General features: G+C 47.3%; 1 protein-coding gene across 8 annotated transcripts in view; it reads left to right on the top strand.

The window, feature by feature from the left end:
• Window positions 1-17,663, top strand: part of UTRN (utrophin) — a 2,010,688-nt gene that overhangs the window by 1,948,477 nt on the left and 44,548 nt on the right. For all 8 annotated transcript variants that reach the window (XM_069606729.1, XM_069606726.1, XM_069606725.1 and 5 more), the window contains one exon: window positions 15,942-16,050. In XM_069606729.1, coding sequence (XP_069462830.1) covers window positions 15,942-16,050 — 109 coding nt within the window. The remainder of the gene's footprint in view (window positions 1-15,941; window positions 16,051-17,663) is intronic.

Here is a 17,663-nt window from a genome sequence, read left to right as displayed (position 1 = left end):
ACGCGCGTCCAGGAACTCCTGCAACGGGCGCATCGGGAGCCTGCACAGGCGGATGTGATAAATGCAAGAAGACATCATTCCGAGGAGGGACTTGATGGACCTCACACTGGCCGCGTCCACAGCCAGCATCCGCTGCACCTTGCCCAAGATGGCCCTCGTCCTTTCCTCCGACGGAGAGGCCAGAAGCGACACTGTGTCGAGCTTCACTCCCAGAAACAGTGCGTCTTGCGCGGGCACCAGGTGGGACTTGGCGTAGTTTATGGAGAATCCCAGGTCCGTGAGTAGTTGGACGTCCTTGCCGTGTGCTCCACGGCGAGCTCCTTCGTCTTTGCTCGGATGAGCCAGTCGTCCAGGTAGGGGTAGACGTGGATCCCCTCTCGGCGCAGCTGCGCCGCCACCGGTGCGAGGCACTTGGTGAACACCCTGGGTGCTGACCTCAATCCGAAGGGAAGGGCTTTGAACTGGTAGTGACGCCCTTGGACCACGAACCTGAGAAACCTTCGGTGTCCCTTTAGGATGGGGATATGGAAGTAGGCATCCTCCAAATCCAACGACGACAGGAAATCGCCCTCCTCCAGTTGACCCAGGACGTGTTGGAGGGTGACCATCCGGAACTTCTGTGCCTTGATGAATTTGTTCAGTCGTCGTAGGTCCAGGATGGGACGCCATCCTCCCGTCATCTTCTTCACAAGGAATTATCTTGAGTAAACTCCAGAGCCCCGAAGCCTCTTTGGGACGAGCTCGATGGCGCCCTTCTTGAGCATCGCCTTTACCTCCAAGAGAAGTTGAGGGACGTGATGTTCTTTCCTGGCCACAGGGGGGACGCGCGGGCACCTCTTTAGAAACTCGAGCGCGTGACCCTGGGCTAGGGCGTCCAGCACCCAACGGTCGGTGGAGATGGACTCCCACACGCTGACGAAGCTCGCCAGCCGGCCTCCCACCGGGGTGCTTCGGTGGGGGCCCGACCCCACGGCCGGTTCAGTCCTGCTTCGACGAGGCTTTGCCGCCTTGTCCTCCTTGGCGACGACGGCGGGGTCCGCCTGACTTGCCTCGTCCCCTGTAAGCTTCCTGTGACGACGAACGGGCCGCTTAACGGTAGGTGGAAAATCCGCCGCTGGAACCTTTGGAGGCACCCTGTTTGCCTCCGCCGCTCCGAAAGGGCGGCCGCCATTGCTGGAGAACCTCAAGAGCCCGGGCCGTCTCCATGTCCGCCTTGATGGCTTGAAGGGAATCGTCCGCTGTTTTCCCAAACAGGTTGTTTCCGTCGAACGGCATATCCAAGACTCTGGTCTGCACGTCCTGACGGAAGTCAGTAGCCTTGAGCCATCCACGCCGCCTAAGGCACACACGGTTGCCCAACTGGCGAAATCCAGTGTCAGCGATGTCCGTCGCAATCGTAATGGCGTGGTCCGACGCCACCTCTCCTTCCTGCAAGATCTCTAGGGCTTCTGCCCTCTGTCGTCTGGTAAGTCCAGCAGGGGGGCCAGTTTGTACCACAACTCCCTGTCGTAGCGGGCTACGATAGCCAAGGCGTTGGCCGCCTTAATCGTCGTCGCTGCCGACGAGATGACTCTGCGTCCCATCGTGTCTAATTTCTTTCCCTCGCCGTCCGGCGGGAGGTCGACGTAGAGGCTGCGCCCCCCCCCCCGCTTTCTTCCTGGCCGCCGCGGAGACGACCGAGTCCGGGGTCGGCTGTGCCCGAAGGCACAAGGGGGCCGCGTCCGGGACCCGGTACTTCTTCTCGTACCGATCCCTTCTAGCCGGCGTCGTGGATGGGTTCTTGAGGAGGGCGAGGCCCTCATTCCAAATATCGTCTAGTAGAGGTACAGCGAGGACCGTCTTCCTCTTGGTCTCGCGTCGTTGATAAAGGAAACCTTCCTTCCTTCTTCTCTTCCGGGCAGAGCTGGAAAAGCTCGGATGCCCTGGCGATCATGGAGTGAAACGATCCAATCCCGTCGGGCGAGGAAGCCCGGGTGGGAGGTGACGACGGGAGATCCTCGTCGTAAACCTCGTCGTCTGTACCCGTCGCGGCCGTGTCAGTCCCTGTATCATCCCCACGTGTCGTGGACGGGGAGGAGGGCTGAACAGGGCGCGATGGCTGAAAAGGAGGTGGAGGATGAATACTTCTTCTCTTAGGGGGAGGGCTCCCAGAAGGGCCTGGCTCCGGGTCCCCCGTCGGGAGTGGTTCCTCCGTTGGTGGTAACGGCAGTCTCGTCCTTATCTCCGAGCATAAGGACTGTATAGCCATCAAAATGGCCGCCGAGTTGTCTTGCGGCACTGGTTGAGGGTAGTCCGACGGGCGGTCAGGAGCCCGGTCGGCACCCTCGACGTTCTCGTCGTCTCCTACGTCGGGGTCCCTCCCGACGGGCTGGTCTTCTTCCACGCCAACGCCGTGGCTTAAGACTTCGATCAGCTCCTCCTCAGAGGTTGAGGCCGAATCCTGACGACCTCCTGCCCCCCCTTTTTCTTCTCCGTCGGAGGTTTCACGGGGGTCCTGTCGATGGGCATGAAAGAGGACTCCCTCCGCGGTGGCAGGGAGACTCTGGGCCCCGAGGTCGCCACCACTGGTGTAGCCTCCACAGGCTGAGCCAGGGCTGCCGCGACTGTCTCGATAGAGGCCTTGGCCGGGTGGATTAAGGCTTTCACCACCTTAGGTGCGCTCACCGCCTTCTCCTTGGGGGGAGGGTCACCGCCTCGCTCCCCCTCCGATGGGGCCCTCGAGCTCGACCGGGGTCTCTCCAGGAGCTTCGCTGGGTGCTCGGCCTTCCTCTTACCCGAGCCAGAGCGTTGGCTCGTGGTTGATGGCGCCGGGGAGGATGCGCCCTGCCTGGCGCCCGTAGAGCCGGACCGTTCGGCACTCCCGGTGCCAGCGGACTCGCGGTGCTTGGCATTCTGTTAGACCCCCGTCGCCGGGGCGCCCTCAAAGGTCTTAGAAGACCGCTCAGACGACTTCTTCTTCTCACCTGACGGGCTCTTTACTTCCAGCCAGTTGGCGAGACGTTGATGGCGGTCCTTCATGGTCCGCTCCGACATATTGCAGCAAAACGCACAGTCCTTCTCCACGTGCGTCTTGTCCTCATGTAGGCAGTAAAGGCAAAGGGAGTGTTCGTCCTCCTTAAAGAAATTCTGAAGCTGGCATCCAGGGCAGACCCTGAACAGCTTTCCGGGCGTCGAGCTTCCCTTCTCCTGGGCCATGTCCGAGATGGGCCTGAGAAACATCTGGAGTCCTCCAAAAGCGTGGCTCGACAAAATCTTCACCCTCGAGGGGCGTAGACGAATCCGACACAGGTCCCCATTAATCGGATGAAGAAACGGTGGAGCTTGAGGCTCTTTTGACCGAAAAAAGAGAAATTTTTCTGAGAAAAAACGTGAAAAAAGCACTAACGCTCGAGAGCAATAGCACGAGGATTCCAACACTTGAACGTGCGGTAAAAATCTGAAGATGGCTGCCAGAGGCAGGGCTTAGGTAGAGGGCAGTCATTGGCTGTGGTCAGTATGACGCAGAGATCAGTGATTGGTTGCTACTACGAAAGACAGATCAGAAACGAAACTGATACTGATTTTTCTTTACCGAGGATTCCCAGCCTGACGACGGGGAATATTCATGAGCATGTGAATCCATGTCAGACCCATGCTGGAGAACAACAGTTACAGGTAAGTAACTTGTTCCTTCTGGCCCTTTGGACCTACTGCTTTTAACTCTAAATCAGAATAAGGCAAAATTGCATGAGCACACCACTGTTTTGTGGTTCCGTGTGAAACGCGAATCTAAATCGCTACTTTAATAACATCTCAGAGTCTGGTAGAACCAGTGTAGACACCAATCTTCTCCGTGACATGCAATAGTTTCTGCGGGACAGTGCAGGAAATTCTGTGTTTTGCTGCCATTCCCCACTTGCCGTAAATGTTGACAGCCGTATTTGTTGAGGCACAAGCCTATAACCTGGCCCCGCCCCGTGCCGTAGGTCTCTCTACAAGCATAGCTCCAACCCCCCCCTTTGTTGTGAGTCCACAGTGATCTGAAGGACCCTTCTGACCAACCCACAAAAGACCTAATCGTACGGTGCAAATTTCCTACCAGTCCCAGGATTGTCTGCAATACCTAGAACAGAAATCAGGAGCAGAATTTGTCACCATCAGTTTCGCCACAAGAACGTATTTATTTATACATTTGTATAGCACACTAAGCCCTCTGGCATCAAGTACTGCTCTTAGACGCATTATCGGCTTTCATTAAGGGAGTCCAAAAGCGCACTTGGATCACAAAAGGTTACAAATACCAACGTCCACATAAATGAAACCTAAAACTGTACTTGTGTCACCTAGATGCATCGAAACCTACGTCTTGCATGATTCTTGACTCTAGGTCTGAAGCCACATTCATTTTTGCATAAGATTAGAGTAACCCGGCCTTCTCTGCAATACGTGAAAGTGACTCAAAATTTAAGAAAATGGTTGTAAAAAAAAAAGTTCAGGAACAAAATTTTATTGAGGACGTTTTAATATGCAAAATAATGATGACCTTAATTAAGGGTTTTCGTGCCTCTGTAGACTAGTGTTTTTTATTTTTTGTTTAATTGTGGATTCTACACATTTATCATCGCTTTTACCATATCCAACTCACCTGTGATGAATTCTTTCAAAGTTAACTCAGCAGCTTTTTTAAATAAAGAAGTCGATTACAATGTATAGGTCTCAGAGGTTTTATCAACGGGAGATCATAAAAGATTGTGTATATATACGCAGCTTTTCCACACATTATTCCTTTGCAGAAGCAAATGCATTTTTGTGCTCATAAGAATATTTTATGAGAAATGTATATAACACTGGAAAATAGTGCCTAAATGGCACCTTTTGCTGCAGTGGCCAAAGTGCCTGTGCTCTCTGGAAAATACTAACTGCCCCACAGTCCGTACCTTCAAAATGACTAAAATTGTCGGTAACAGTTTCCCATTCATAGCGGCCCAACTTTGGAACTCCCTTCCCCCTCCTATAAGGGCTGACCAAACTTACACTAACTTCAGACTTCACTTTATCAACCGGTTCAAAGAAAACGATCATTAACACTAGTATGGCCCCTTCGAATTTTTACTGCCTTCTTGTATATTTGTTGTTCCACCCCACCCCCCAATAGATGCACTGTACATATCTACTTCACTACTGTAATATACCGATGCCCATGCTTTTTGGTAACTTACTTCTTGTAACATATGTACTGTATCCTCTTCTGCGTTTCATCACTATTTGAATGTACTTTACATTGTATCCTGTACTGCATTTGCAACTTTGTAAGCTGAAAATGTCCTTGTGCCTGCGCCCTGATCGGGTCTGGTGCGCATTATAAATAAATAAACAAACAAACAGTTTTTTCTCAACTCTGTCACAGGATGGAATGTGTGTTATTCTTTCTGTGCCAGTGGCTTTCATCTAAATTCCTGGGCCTCCAATTAAAACACCATTAAAATGGATGCTGTTATATGGCAGTGCGCACTTAATGCATCTCAGTGTGTTGCTCAAATATGCCATGATGCTTCGCAAATATTGCAGCATGCTGCTAATAATATCAGGGTGCAATTCCATTATGCAAGATATTATGGAAGCATATCTTTGTGTGCACTGGCTGTCTTTGGGAAATATTCAGCCACTAGGGGGGGTTATAGTGTGGGGGTCTGCATCTGCTTCACTCAGAAGTGTTGGGCGCCCATGGTGCAGAATGTGGTTTTAGAGGCAGTTTACATGGAATCCAGCAGGGCCCTATAACCGCAGTTCATTTTTATGTTCACGCCGTATGCTGCTTTGGTACGCTACTAGCATTTTCTGATTGCTTTCATTGTGTCACAGCTAGCACCCCAAAGGCCCCTGGCTGCAAGCCCTGCAGGGATTGTGGGAGGAAGGAACATGTGTCGGACGCTCAAAATGTTTTCCTCTATTGCCTCCGGTAGGAGCATGACATGGAAGACTTTGGCTCCTGACAATGTATGCACCTAAAGTCCTTTGAAGAGCATACCTCTAAGCTCTACACCTGCCTCCAGGAAAGCACAAAGAGGACACCATAGAGGTTACTGTTGCCAGAGCCTACCACCAAGAGTGCGCAAGTCTATCCAGATCAAGACCATTCTTTGGATGCTGGACAAGAAGAAGAAACACTGCACCAAGTCCTGCTCTCCTAATGACTCCTCAAAGCAACAACTACCTCCTCCAGAAACAGGAACCAGGACTCCCATTTCCAGAAAAGGAATCTGAGGAATCACCACCTAAGGTGCCTTTCCACTTTCTCCTCTACTCCAGAGCCGGTGAGAAGCTTTCACATCTGGAGTGCTTGACCTCTTTGCCAATACCCTGTTGTTGATGGCTTCAGTATTTGCACTGCTCTTGGAGCCGGACCCCCTGCACTTCGTGAGGCCAGCAGAGGCCCCTCTTTGAGCTGCATGTGTGCTGGCTTGGTTCCAGATCCACCTGTGGAGGCTGCTCCTCTACAGTGCCACTTGGCTTAGCCTTCAGGCATCGAAGCCACATTGATGAATTCCTTGACTTCGTTGCTGACATCACTCTAGACTATACACTGGTTTCCAGGAATCAATTTATGTCAGAGATTGGCAAAATCATTACTGAGGAGGTTGTGCCAATAAAGCATGTTAATGCAGTGGACTCTAATGTGGTGGAGGACATCCCTGTGGGGGTCTTTGGCCAGGATGAGGATCTGATGACATTGTCCTCCGAATTGCAGGACACCAGTCGGTTGGATGCCACACCAGAGCTTCATGTCATGCACCCCTTGGCTGATCTTTTTCTTTTTTTTAAAATCTGAAAACCATTGCCAAGGCTGTGGAGACTGTTGTGTTGTATTCTCCCATGAAGCCCCTTTTCCAGTTTGACCTCCGATCTCCTTGAACATGGTCTGCCATGGGAGATACTTCACGTATACTTGTTGATTGCTGCCACTGAATTCTGCTCTCGCTGTGGGCCGGGACCTTGCCAAGAAGCATGAGAAAGATACCCTACCACTGAGAACCCTACGTCAGAAGCCACCACTGCAGGGTTGAAGTTGGTTGCGTTTGCCACTTTACTCCCAGATACAAAGAGCACAAAGCTTGATGCCATGGGAAGCAACGTGCTTACTTTTGACAGCCTTGCTTGGAAGGCTGTGAATGCCACCTGTGCCCTGGCAAATTACACCCACATCCTGTGGAGTGTGAACTCCAAAGCTTTGGAGAACCTTCCCATGCAGGAGATGAAGGATGGTTTTACCTCTCAGGTGGAGGATGGAAAAGAAGTTGTGCAACAGATACTGCAGTCTGGACACAGTAGACTGTGTGCCTCGAGCTATGGACACAGAAACTGTACGTTGCAGGCATTTCTGTGTGCGATCTTCCGTGTCCACCTTAGATGTCCTTACTAAACTCTTTAACATGCTGTTTGACAGCTGCAACCTGTTTGGAGTTAAGGCCGATGAGTCCATGAGGAAGTTCAAGGCTGCCATGGTCACAAATAAAGTCCTTGGGCCGGCTTAGCTGTCCAACATCCTGCTGCCTCCGCTACCAGAGGCTGTCTTTCAGTCCTACGCGTTCAATTCCTACTGTGGTAGAGGGTAGGGTCGCTACGGCAAACAGCACCAACTGTGTTTCCCCCTCCAGGTGCCCAGGCAGCTGTGGATACTGCTTCCCTTGGCAGTGCCTAGTTCAAAACCACTTTAATTGGGACGATTCGGAGGGAGGGAGTCATCTCCAGGAGTGAAGGCACTCCAATTAAAGGAATGGTTCACCCAAAATGTTTTATTTCAAAAATAGATAGGCAACATAAAAAAAACAATTGGCGTTTTTTTTTTTCTTCGAAGTCCCTATGTAAAATTTTCAGCAATTCAAGCTCAAAGTTAGCACATGGGGGCATCCATTTTGTGAAATGGATGCCCGCCGCTGTGCTCGCTTTGGCGCTTTTACGGCACTAATGAAGGAAAAGCCAGCCAGCTGTAGTAAACAAAAGCTACCACTGGGTGGCTTTTCCTTCATTGGTGCTGTACGTGGAGGACGGGGACCGGAGACTACAAGCAGAAAAGCTGCAGCTGCATCTCGGTAAGTGCTATTTTTTTTATAAAAATAAACACTAGCTGCGGTTTTTTTTCTTAAATTTTCCAGGTTGGAGGAGCCCGGAAAACTTAGAAATAAAACTGCAGCTTTAAAAACGTTGTATTTATGTTTGCAGTAGTTTTTGAAGCGACCTCAAACATAAATACAACGTTATTGTGTTTGAAAACGCTGCGGCTTTTCTTTCTAAGTTTCTCAGGCTCGGAGGAGCCTGAGAAACTCAGAATGAAAAACCGCAGCGTTTTCAAACACAACCGCATTGTGTTTCTGCCTGCCGTGGCTATCACTTTGGGTCTCCGGTGCTCCCCCAGGAGAGCACCGGAGACCCAAAGTGAAAGCAAAGGCAGGCAGAAACACAACACGGTTGTGTTTACATCACGTTGTGTTTGAAAACGCTGCGGTTTTTCTTTCGAAGTTTCTCAGGCTCGGATTCAAACACAATAACGTTGTATTCATGTTTGCGGTCGCTTCAAAAGCGACCGCAAACATAAATACGTTTTTAAAGCTGTGGTTTTATTTCTAAGTTTTCCGGGCTCCTACAGCCCAGTACACTTAGGAAAAAAACTGCAGCTAGTGCTTATTTAAAAAAAAAAAAAAATAGCACTTACCGAGATGCAGCTGCAGCTTTTCTGCCTGTAGTCTCCAGTCCGCGTCCTCCGAGACCCGGCACCAATGAAGGAAAAGCCACCCAGTGGTAGCTTTTGTTTACTACAGCTGGCTGGCTTTTCCTTCATTAGTGCCGCAAAAGCCATCACAGGCGGGCAGCCATTTCACAAAATGGATGCGCACATGTGCTTGCTTTTTCAATTTTTGAGCTTGAATTGTTCCAAATTTTACATAGGGACTTCGAAAAAAAAAAGCCACGTTTTTTTTATGTTGCCTATCTATTTTTGAAATAAATTTTTTTGGGCAAACCATTCCTTTAAGATGCTTTGTCCTTACAGGTCATTGGTCTGTCACAGGACTACGGCCTCCCTTTCATACAATGCCCACCTGGCCAGCCTCCTTCACATCCTCCTCGTTCCCCCCATTCCTTCCTAGACTGCATCCTTTGGGAGGATATTCGGCCACTGCTTGAAAAGAGTGCCATGGAGGAAATGTGCTCCTCAGAAAAAGGTTAAGTGTTGGCACTCCCTTTAATTTGTCGGTGTCAAAGTCAGACAGGCCTGATCCCCATTGTGGATCTGTGGCTGATAAATTTGGACCTGCACAATGCATGATTCGAAATGAAGATTTGGTGAGCAGGAGGTAAAACAAGCTCGTAGGTGTCAGGCATCCCCCAGTAGGCAGGAGCTACCGCTGAGAAACAAGGAGCAAGTATTAAGCGCAGGGCAAATCTATCTTCCACGTAAGATGCATACTTTAACCTTGTGCCACTTATGTTTAAACCTGTACTAGATTTGTCCTAATTCTTCTTTATTAGCATTGACAAATATTCAGTTATGTCACATATGCATGTTTGTAAGGCACCAGTTTGTCTGGGAAGCCAAAAGTAGCTTCCGGTAGCTGGCAGTACCTGAGGTCTGTGGTTGGGAGCACCTATTACCCATACAGGGTCCTGCTCTTCGCCTTTCCCTCAGCCCCGAGTGTCTTCACAAAGCAGTGGGCTATGGTTGCCGCAAAGGTCAGGAGGGAGAAGATGCAACTCTATTCCTACCTGAACAATTGGCTCATTTGGAATTGTGGCCCCTGATGTGGCATTTTCAACCTGTACCCACACCTGGGATCCCCTGCACAGATGAGGCTTCTCTCTGAACTTTAAGATGTTCCATGTCACACCATCCCAGTCACTCCAGTTCATATGTGCAGATCTACGTTTGCTTTCTCCCGCGGAGCAGTGACCAATATGCTGCAGATAGTACAAGTCTTCCAAGCCCAGAGTATGGTGCCAGCCTCAGCCTTTCTGCGTATTCTATGCGTTATTGTGTCCTGAATCTTTATATTGTCCGAGGCCCAGCCCGACTGCACACAAGGTCGCTCTAGTGGCTGCTTGTCCGTCAGTGGGCTTAGTTTCTGGGTGGCATGGCATACCTGTTGCTGGTCTTGAATTGAATATCGCAAGACAGTCTGTGGGGAAATTCCAAGGGGGAAGAAGCCTATTCAACAGCTTTGTCCTCACTTGACAGTTGTCCTGTAGGGTTCCAAGAATGCTTGAGGGTGCTCAAATGAATGCTCTATGCTGAGGGGGCTATGGCCATGCTGCGGCGCAGGAACACATCCTTCTAGAACTCAGAGCAATACGTGTCCTGATCCTGATGGATAACACAGTACCCATGCATTATCTGAATAGGCATGGTGATGTGGTGATCTCTGCTTCTGTGTAGGGATGTGATGTGACTGTGGGGTCTGGAGAAGGGTGTCTGTCAGCTGCCCATCTTGCTGGAACAGGGAACGCAATCTCCTGTAGACCCTTGGACACCAAGGGGCGGACTGATGTTGCAGCCATTTCTTCCAAACATCGCAAGCCTGTGATTCTCGTAAACAGGATATACATTATTTGGTTTTTCTAATGTGCAGAACAACCGTAGGCCTCAGTGCGCACATATAGCAGGAGACAAGGGAGAGGAAAGCAAAACAGTAAGGGGCGCTTAAAGCAGAAAATATTCGTCAACATAAAGAGGTATACCTAGTCCTTGGAGTTAAACAGGTAAAGTTTGTATGGCTTTTTTAAAGGAAGTACGATTTAGGATATTCTTTAGGTCTAGCTTTATGGAATACCAAAGGCTAGGCGCACAGGTATCAAAGCAAGCGCCCCTACATTTATTTAGGTTGGAATGGGGCACCTTCACATTTCCAAGTGCATTGGACCGTAGAAGCCGTGTATTTAAAACCTTCTTCAGACGCTGCTGTAGGTAAATGGGTGCTGTGCCATGAACACATTTGTATGCGAGTGAAAGGACTTTGTGACTAATGTGATGGTGCACTGGCAACCAGCGCAAAGCTTTTCTTGCCTGTGTCACATGTTCAGTCCTGGCTAGTCCACAGACGGCTATAACAGCTCCATTTTGTGCTGTTTGGAGAATGAAGAGAGATCTTTTGGAGAGAGGTTTAATCTGTGATTCATTTTGTCGTATAAGCACATGCAGCTTTATTCTCTAATACATGCTTTGTCATGGTGAGGCCTGAGTCCAAATAGACTCGCAAGGTATTCACCCATGAACTAACTTGTATAGTACAATTTGATATTTCGAATTGAACGTACCTGTCTTCCAGTTTTTTTAATCTATTACTTGTTCCCACAATCAATTGCTCGGTCTTATTCTTATTGAGGGGCCAATGAATTAGCAGTTATCCATTCCTAGATTAGATCGTATACTCTATTTATTTTGGCAGCTTCCTCATCATAGTCCCCAGTAAGTTCCAAGACTACCTGGGTATCGTCAGCATAGTTTGTATAACCAAATAACCAGTGCGGGCGCTATCCAGGAGGCCAAAGAGTGGTCTTGTATATACACATTGAATAATTTGGGGGAGAGGCATGCACCTGGGAGACAACACATGTCATTAGCTCTGGGGGTGGCGGAAAGCCCTCTCTGGCTGTTCGTGGGCCCAGAAAAGATGCCATCCAACATACAGTGGTATCGGAGCAATTCGCAAAATCCTTCAACCTCTTGAGCAGCAGTTTATGATCAATGAGATCAAATGCTGCCGAGAGGTCGATCAGCATCAGCCGTCCAATTCACAATATTGGTTCAGTATTACAAACAGTTTAATGTTGGGGTGAGTGTTGTGAAATGAGCATGTAGCCCAGTGTGCATTATAGACCTTTTATCACAGACAGATTTGTCAAAGTTATAAATCTGTGGTCATTTTTATGTTCCCCGAATTCCCTTGGTTTTTATACCTCACTGGTGCTAGTTGTCCCCTTACCCTTTTTCATAGGTTTATTTTGAAAGAGTAGAATAAGAGTGTCTTGGACTGCCCCACTTGAAATGATAACCTATCTCAAAATAGTGTATATGGTTATTATAGCTTTTCATAATGTTCTTTTCTCAGTTAGACAAGTCTAAGGCCCTTGTGATTAAAGTGCATCATGGAAGTGATCGTTTGAAAGGAACATTGTAAAATTTTGAAAGAAGTCGGGTTTTATTTTTTTTAATAGCTGCGTTTGCAAAAAAACAATACTTCGTTCAGTTTATCGGGATTTTCCTTTGGTCACACAGCTGCCAGCAGTGGCTGAGGTGGCAACTGCCAGCAGTGGCTGAGGTGGCAACTGCCAGCAGCGGCTGAGGTGGCCCTAGCAAATGCGCACTCGACAACGCAACCTCGTCCACATAGAAAGAAACAGAGAGAGAGAGAGAGACAGAGAGAGAAAACTAGATCTGCATATTATGCACCGGATGCAGCTTGTTGTACTGTAATGCCCTTTGACCAAGCTTCTGAGAGGAAAGCATGAATGGGACCTAGCCTGGGTTAGAACCGGAAAGAGTCTGTAGGCCTTATTTAACAGTGCCTAATTGAACCTTTTCTTGTAAAGTGTGCGACAATTCCCCCTAATTCAGGCCACACTGGCGGATGACCTGTGTAAAGCCCCTGAAGAGGTGGTGAATTAAAAACGATAGAGACCCTAGGCTTGGCTTTAGAGCCCACATGGACATTTTGGGTCACGTGCAGTATGACGGCAAGTTCACAGAAGGAAGGCTGAAGATGATCTGGCACACTTGGCAAGTGACCTACTTTTTTCATCAAAGTCAGTATTGCCTTAATATTTAAAAAATGTGTTGCGGAAAAATTACTGAAACCTAAAGAGAACTTTTTTTTTAATTTTTTTAAAGATTCTTGAATGAGCTCGTCAGTCAGTATCTCCTCTATCGATGAAGAGATTATTTGTGAGGGGCAACAGAACCCATCACTGCTACTATATGCCATTTGCACAAGTTCCCTGATCCAGGTCTAGTCATAGCAACATCGTTTGCTACGACTAAACTGCCTAATCCTTGCACAGCCTGCATGTTGTCAATAGTCATTTCAAAAGTAAACAGGCCTGGACAGAGATGTTAATTACTCTGACATATTAATAAGTATTTTTGGTACTGCAGCCTTTTCTGGAGTCCTTTAGAGTGACATCCGGAACAGTGCAATGACAGATACAACAGTCTTACTTCACATGGATTGGACAGAGTAGCGCATCTAAAATGGATTGACAGCCTGATGTCTCATCCCCATCCCTTTCCGCCTACATGTTTGTCTTTCTGAGACACTTGCGCTAATTCAACTACTTTGCCTTTGAGTAAAACAGCGGTCCTTTGCCTGATCCAGCCATTCATTTGGGAGTTGGAGCAGATTTACCGTGCAGTGAACATTAAAATGTCTGTATATTCTTCAAATGTTTTTTCTATGTTTTTTTATGTAGCCTATGTCTGTGAACGGTGGCATCCCTTTTTAAATACTGTAAAGAGAAGCAACGTCTATTTGCTGCAGACCGGCTGCACATTTGCTCCAAGTTTTAGTATGTTCCTGTGTGTTGTTCAAAAATAGGGAGAATTGTTAAGATCTTTTCAACAGTTGTGAAAGTATTCATATCTGCAAACAGAACTGTAATGGGGGGGGGGGGTGGTGGGGTGTTTCCAAATGCAGCTTGGTTTCTTACCCTCTTCAGTGAAAGATTGTCCCCATGCCTTATCCCCACATGTTTACTATCTGAATGTGTCGGGAGGCGACCCACCACTCTCGATTTGTTAGCTGTTCATTTGTGTGATTATCAACATCCCTTCTTCAGAGTGATGACCGACAAATGCAAATCGTGGGTCCTCCAACGTATCGGAGGCGTCGCTAAGGGGGCACTGTAGGGGGTATAGCCCTGGGTGTTTTGGTTGTTACCCCGGATAGCTACAACCAAAAGGCTAGCTAGCCCCGAGTCCTGACGAGCCCGACATAAGCATAGCCCTGCATCTTTTCCAGGCCTAGCAACACCACTGTCTATCGTGGTATTAGCGCATCTACCACACTTTGTTGTTGGCCTGGCAACATGATTCCTTTGCTATGCGGTCACATCATCTGATTGTCGTGTGATGTTCCTTTGCCCGAAAATACCTTCAGCAAAAGAGGACATTTTAGTGTATGCAATTGCCGGGTGAGTGTTCTGTCAGAAAACATTTTCACAATGAGGTCGCTGTAGATCTTCACCCTTAAAACGTTCTATAAGTTTGTAAATGTTCTAGTTTAGCAAGCCCAGAGATGAACTTCTGCTGTGTGCTGCCGCCATTTTCTCCTCGGTTTGGTCACAAAGGGACCAGACAGCCCGCATGGATTAGAGAAATAGAATGAACATGCACATCATTTCTCCCAATGCAGCAACAGCATTCTGCACATAAAGACTCAGCATAGCGCGTGAACATTTTAAAGCCAGCTAAGAACTACTGGTGCTAAAACTTGTTTGTGTATCTGCTGTTAAAAAAGCTATGGAACTGAGCTCCAAGCTTAGATTTAGCGGTAGTTTAAGAAGGATGCGCTTTTATCCACATTAATAGTTTCCTCAAGCTCATTAAATGCTTTGCTTAGTGGCTTCTTCAACAGTTTTCCCTATAACGCATGTGGATGGGGCCCCTGTTTTGTTTTGGAAGGGGTTTCTAGAAGCTTTTTCTCCAGATAATTATTATTCATGAAAGTCTAAAAAAACCTAAGACAAGTGCTGAAGCTATGTGTGGATACTCGAAGCAACTATCGTTTGGAGCACAGTCCTCCTCGAGTTCTGGCATTTATCCTGGGCGTTCCAACCAAACGTGGGATAATTATCAAACTGTTCATTGGTTATATCATCACTAACTTAAAGAAGCTGTTGTCATATCCAACTTCCCAAGTGATGAGTTCTATAAAACTGTTAATAGCGGAAGAATCTTTGCCATTTTCCTGAAATCCAATTTATCCTTCATACAAAAGCAAAGATGCCATCACGACCCCTCAAACAGTGGTAGTCATTTTAATACAGCTTTCTTTCTTCCATTGGTGGATTGTTTTAGTTTATGGTGATCTGCCCTTTTCCTATGCTGTACATTTTTCTCTACCATCTTTCCATATACAAAGAATGCCTGCAGTGTCTCTGTTGATGTGTGCATAAGGTTGAGCTGGTTTTCCGGACTGCCTCTGAGGGAACAGCTAGGATTTCCACGGAGAGGGAGTGCCTGGGATATTGAGTCGCTGCAGCGTGCCTGCGCGCAAGGAAGCAGCTCCTGTGTCAACGAGCAACTGGTGTTACTTAATACTAAACGGAGGGCGTCCCACAAGAAGAGTCTAATTGAGGACATTGTCAGGTGAAGTAGTAAACCAGAGCTAACATAAAAACGCAAATGGAAACCAGGACCTGGCTGGGTTGTCTAGGAATCCTAGAGTGTATACATTGAAATTCTGAAGTGGTGGAATGTCCAAGGATAGCTTGAAAGTCACCTCATAGGACGATCTTCAGTGCCCCTATTTATGTTGCACTAGGATTTTGGAATGATTTCAAGGAAGAGGGACATTTGAGTTTCAGGATCATTTTGGAGATTTTCCCAAAGGCAGGGGCCAATAAAAGTCAGCACGAGGGAGCAGTTGGAGGAGAGTAGGGGTCGGTTTTAGGCACCCGATTAGCTGCTAGTGGTTGTATGGAAACTTCAGTGGAATTTATGGTGAGCAGTGTTGCATACCAAGAAGCAAGTATTTGAAAGAATGCATGTTTTGAAACTTTTTCCAGTTGTTGGAGCTTTTGATGTACTTATTCAGGCTTGCAATTAAATGTTAGTGTCTCTGCAGTTTAACGCTGTAAACGTAAATAAAACTAGTTTGATCTCGCTGCATATTTTCAAGGTTTAGCCCTGTGATCTAGTGATAAGATAATCTTCGGTCTGCTTCACTATAACATTCTGTATTTCTAACTTAATTTAGCCTGAACCAGATGCCCACACCAATGGAATATTCCTGTGTACGTCCCCCCAGCGTTCAGCCCCCAGCTACAGATTTGACCAGGACATCAGTCCACGGTATCAACAGACAGGTCAGTTCCATATCAAGGACTTGGGACATTACAAAGGGGCTTTTCATTGTATGCTGATCAGCTGAAATGCTTTTTTTTAAACTCTGGACTGTATTTGAAAACATTTTTATTTGCACGATTAATGTTCTGTTATCTTTAATGCATTTCCTCAAGAATATGGATTATGAAATGTTGTGCTGGCGTGTCATTTTACAACTACTTTGCAATGCTACATTAACTGTTCATTCTGGCTCTGGAAAATTGCCAATGAAACAAGGGCAGATTTGCACATCATCTCCACATTGATTGCCAGAGGCTTTGTCAGGTCATAAAGGCAGTTGGGAAGTGTTTGATTCTGTTGTGCAGATGGTTAGTCTCAAAGGGGTTTGGTTGGATGTCACATGCTTCCATAAAACTTTCTACTTCAGGACGCGATTGGGGCATTCACAGAGTTGATTGACTACCCAGAATTTGTACTGCTTTCCCCATTGTCCTTCCTCCTTAATCTAAACTGCGCAGCAAGGTTTGGACCAAATGAGCGGCGTGTAACTTTTGAGTTATTCTTGCCCTGCCCACTCCATAGGTCTGTGGAGGATGCTGCATAGGATCTTAAGCCTTATTCTTGTGTGCACTTGGTCCCAATTGAATTAATTATGGGCTTGGTGATGTGGCCTGACTTAGCTTTGATTCTGGATCTTTGGCTCTTCTGGATTTCTTCGGCACTCCAACGTTGGCTATGTTGCACTAGTCAAGTTGGAAAAAAGCCAGGGCTCTGGTGAGTTCAGTGCAGTGCTTGGAGATGTGGCAAAATGTACTGGAGACTTGCGCTCTTTACGGTGGCTGTAATATGCACCGAGTTGGCAAGTTCTACAACAAGAAAACCAGATTCTTCTCTTTTTGTGGGAGCAATTATTAGTCACAATCTAGAAGGTCATGTCGTTGAAGAGTGTGTGGATCGGCCTCTCATCATTACAATCTTTGTTTTGGAGAAAGTACAGGTAGTTATTTTCATCGAGAGTTCTATCTATTAGTTTGTTTTTTCTACTGCTGGCTTGTTCCCAGACTCATCAGGATGTGCATCACCTGCATACATTTGGAATCACAGTTACTGTGAACTGATCATCTCTGTACAAGGCTGCAGATGGATATTGCAAATTATTGGTGAAGTGCAAAAACTTGAACGATGTAGCAGAATACTTGCTTGTTTAGAGGTGGAGTGGCAGATTCCAATATGATGGCTCTAGATTGTCAGGATCGAGCAGATCACTGTAGATCCAGGCCTGGTACCGAAATATGCTGTTTCAGAACATATGACATGGTGGCCCGCAACATTCCTTTATAAATTGAGAAGGATCATGACTTTTAGGGTCATGGGACATCCAAGGATAAAGAGTGGCGTCTGGTTGCATGGTTGTGGTGCATCTAGGTAGTCTGAATCCTGCTTTATGCCTGTACACAGTGTTGTTCCCTATCGCAGGTTGTATTATTTTAACTTTTAAAGCCTTGCGTACAAACAAATCGTAGCCGTGAACATAGAAAGTAAGGGGAGAGTGGGATGCTAGGAATAGTCGTGGTAGGGGTAAAAACGTACATTGGCAAGCTACTAGCCTGACATTAAAACGTTGCTTGCCCTT

This window comes from Ambystoma mexicanum, chromosome 4p, assembly GCF_040938575.1.
Source record: "Ambystoma mexicanum isolate Mex_15411 chromosome 4p, UKY_AmexF1_1, whole genome shotgun sequence".
Classification (NCBI taxonomy): domain Eukaryota; kingdom Metazoa; phylum Chordata; class Amphibia; order Caudata; family Ambystomatidae; genus Ambystoma; species Ambystoma mexicanum.
Note: the sequence above shows the minus strand (reverse complement) of the source record. Positions and strands in the feature narration are given on the sequence as shown.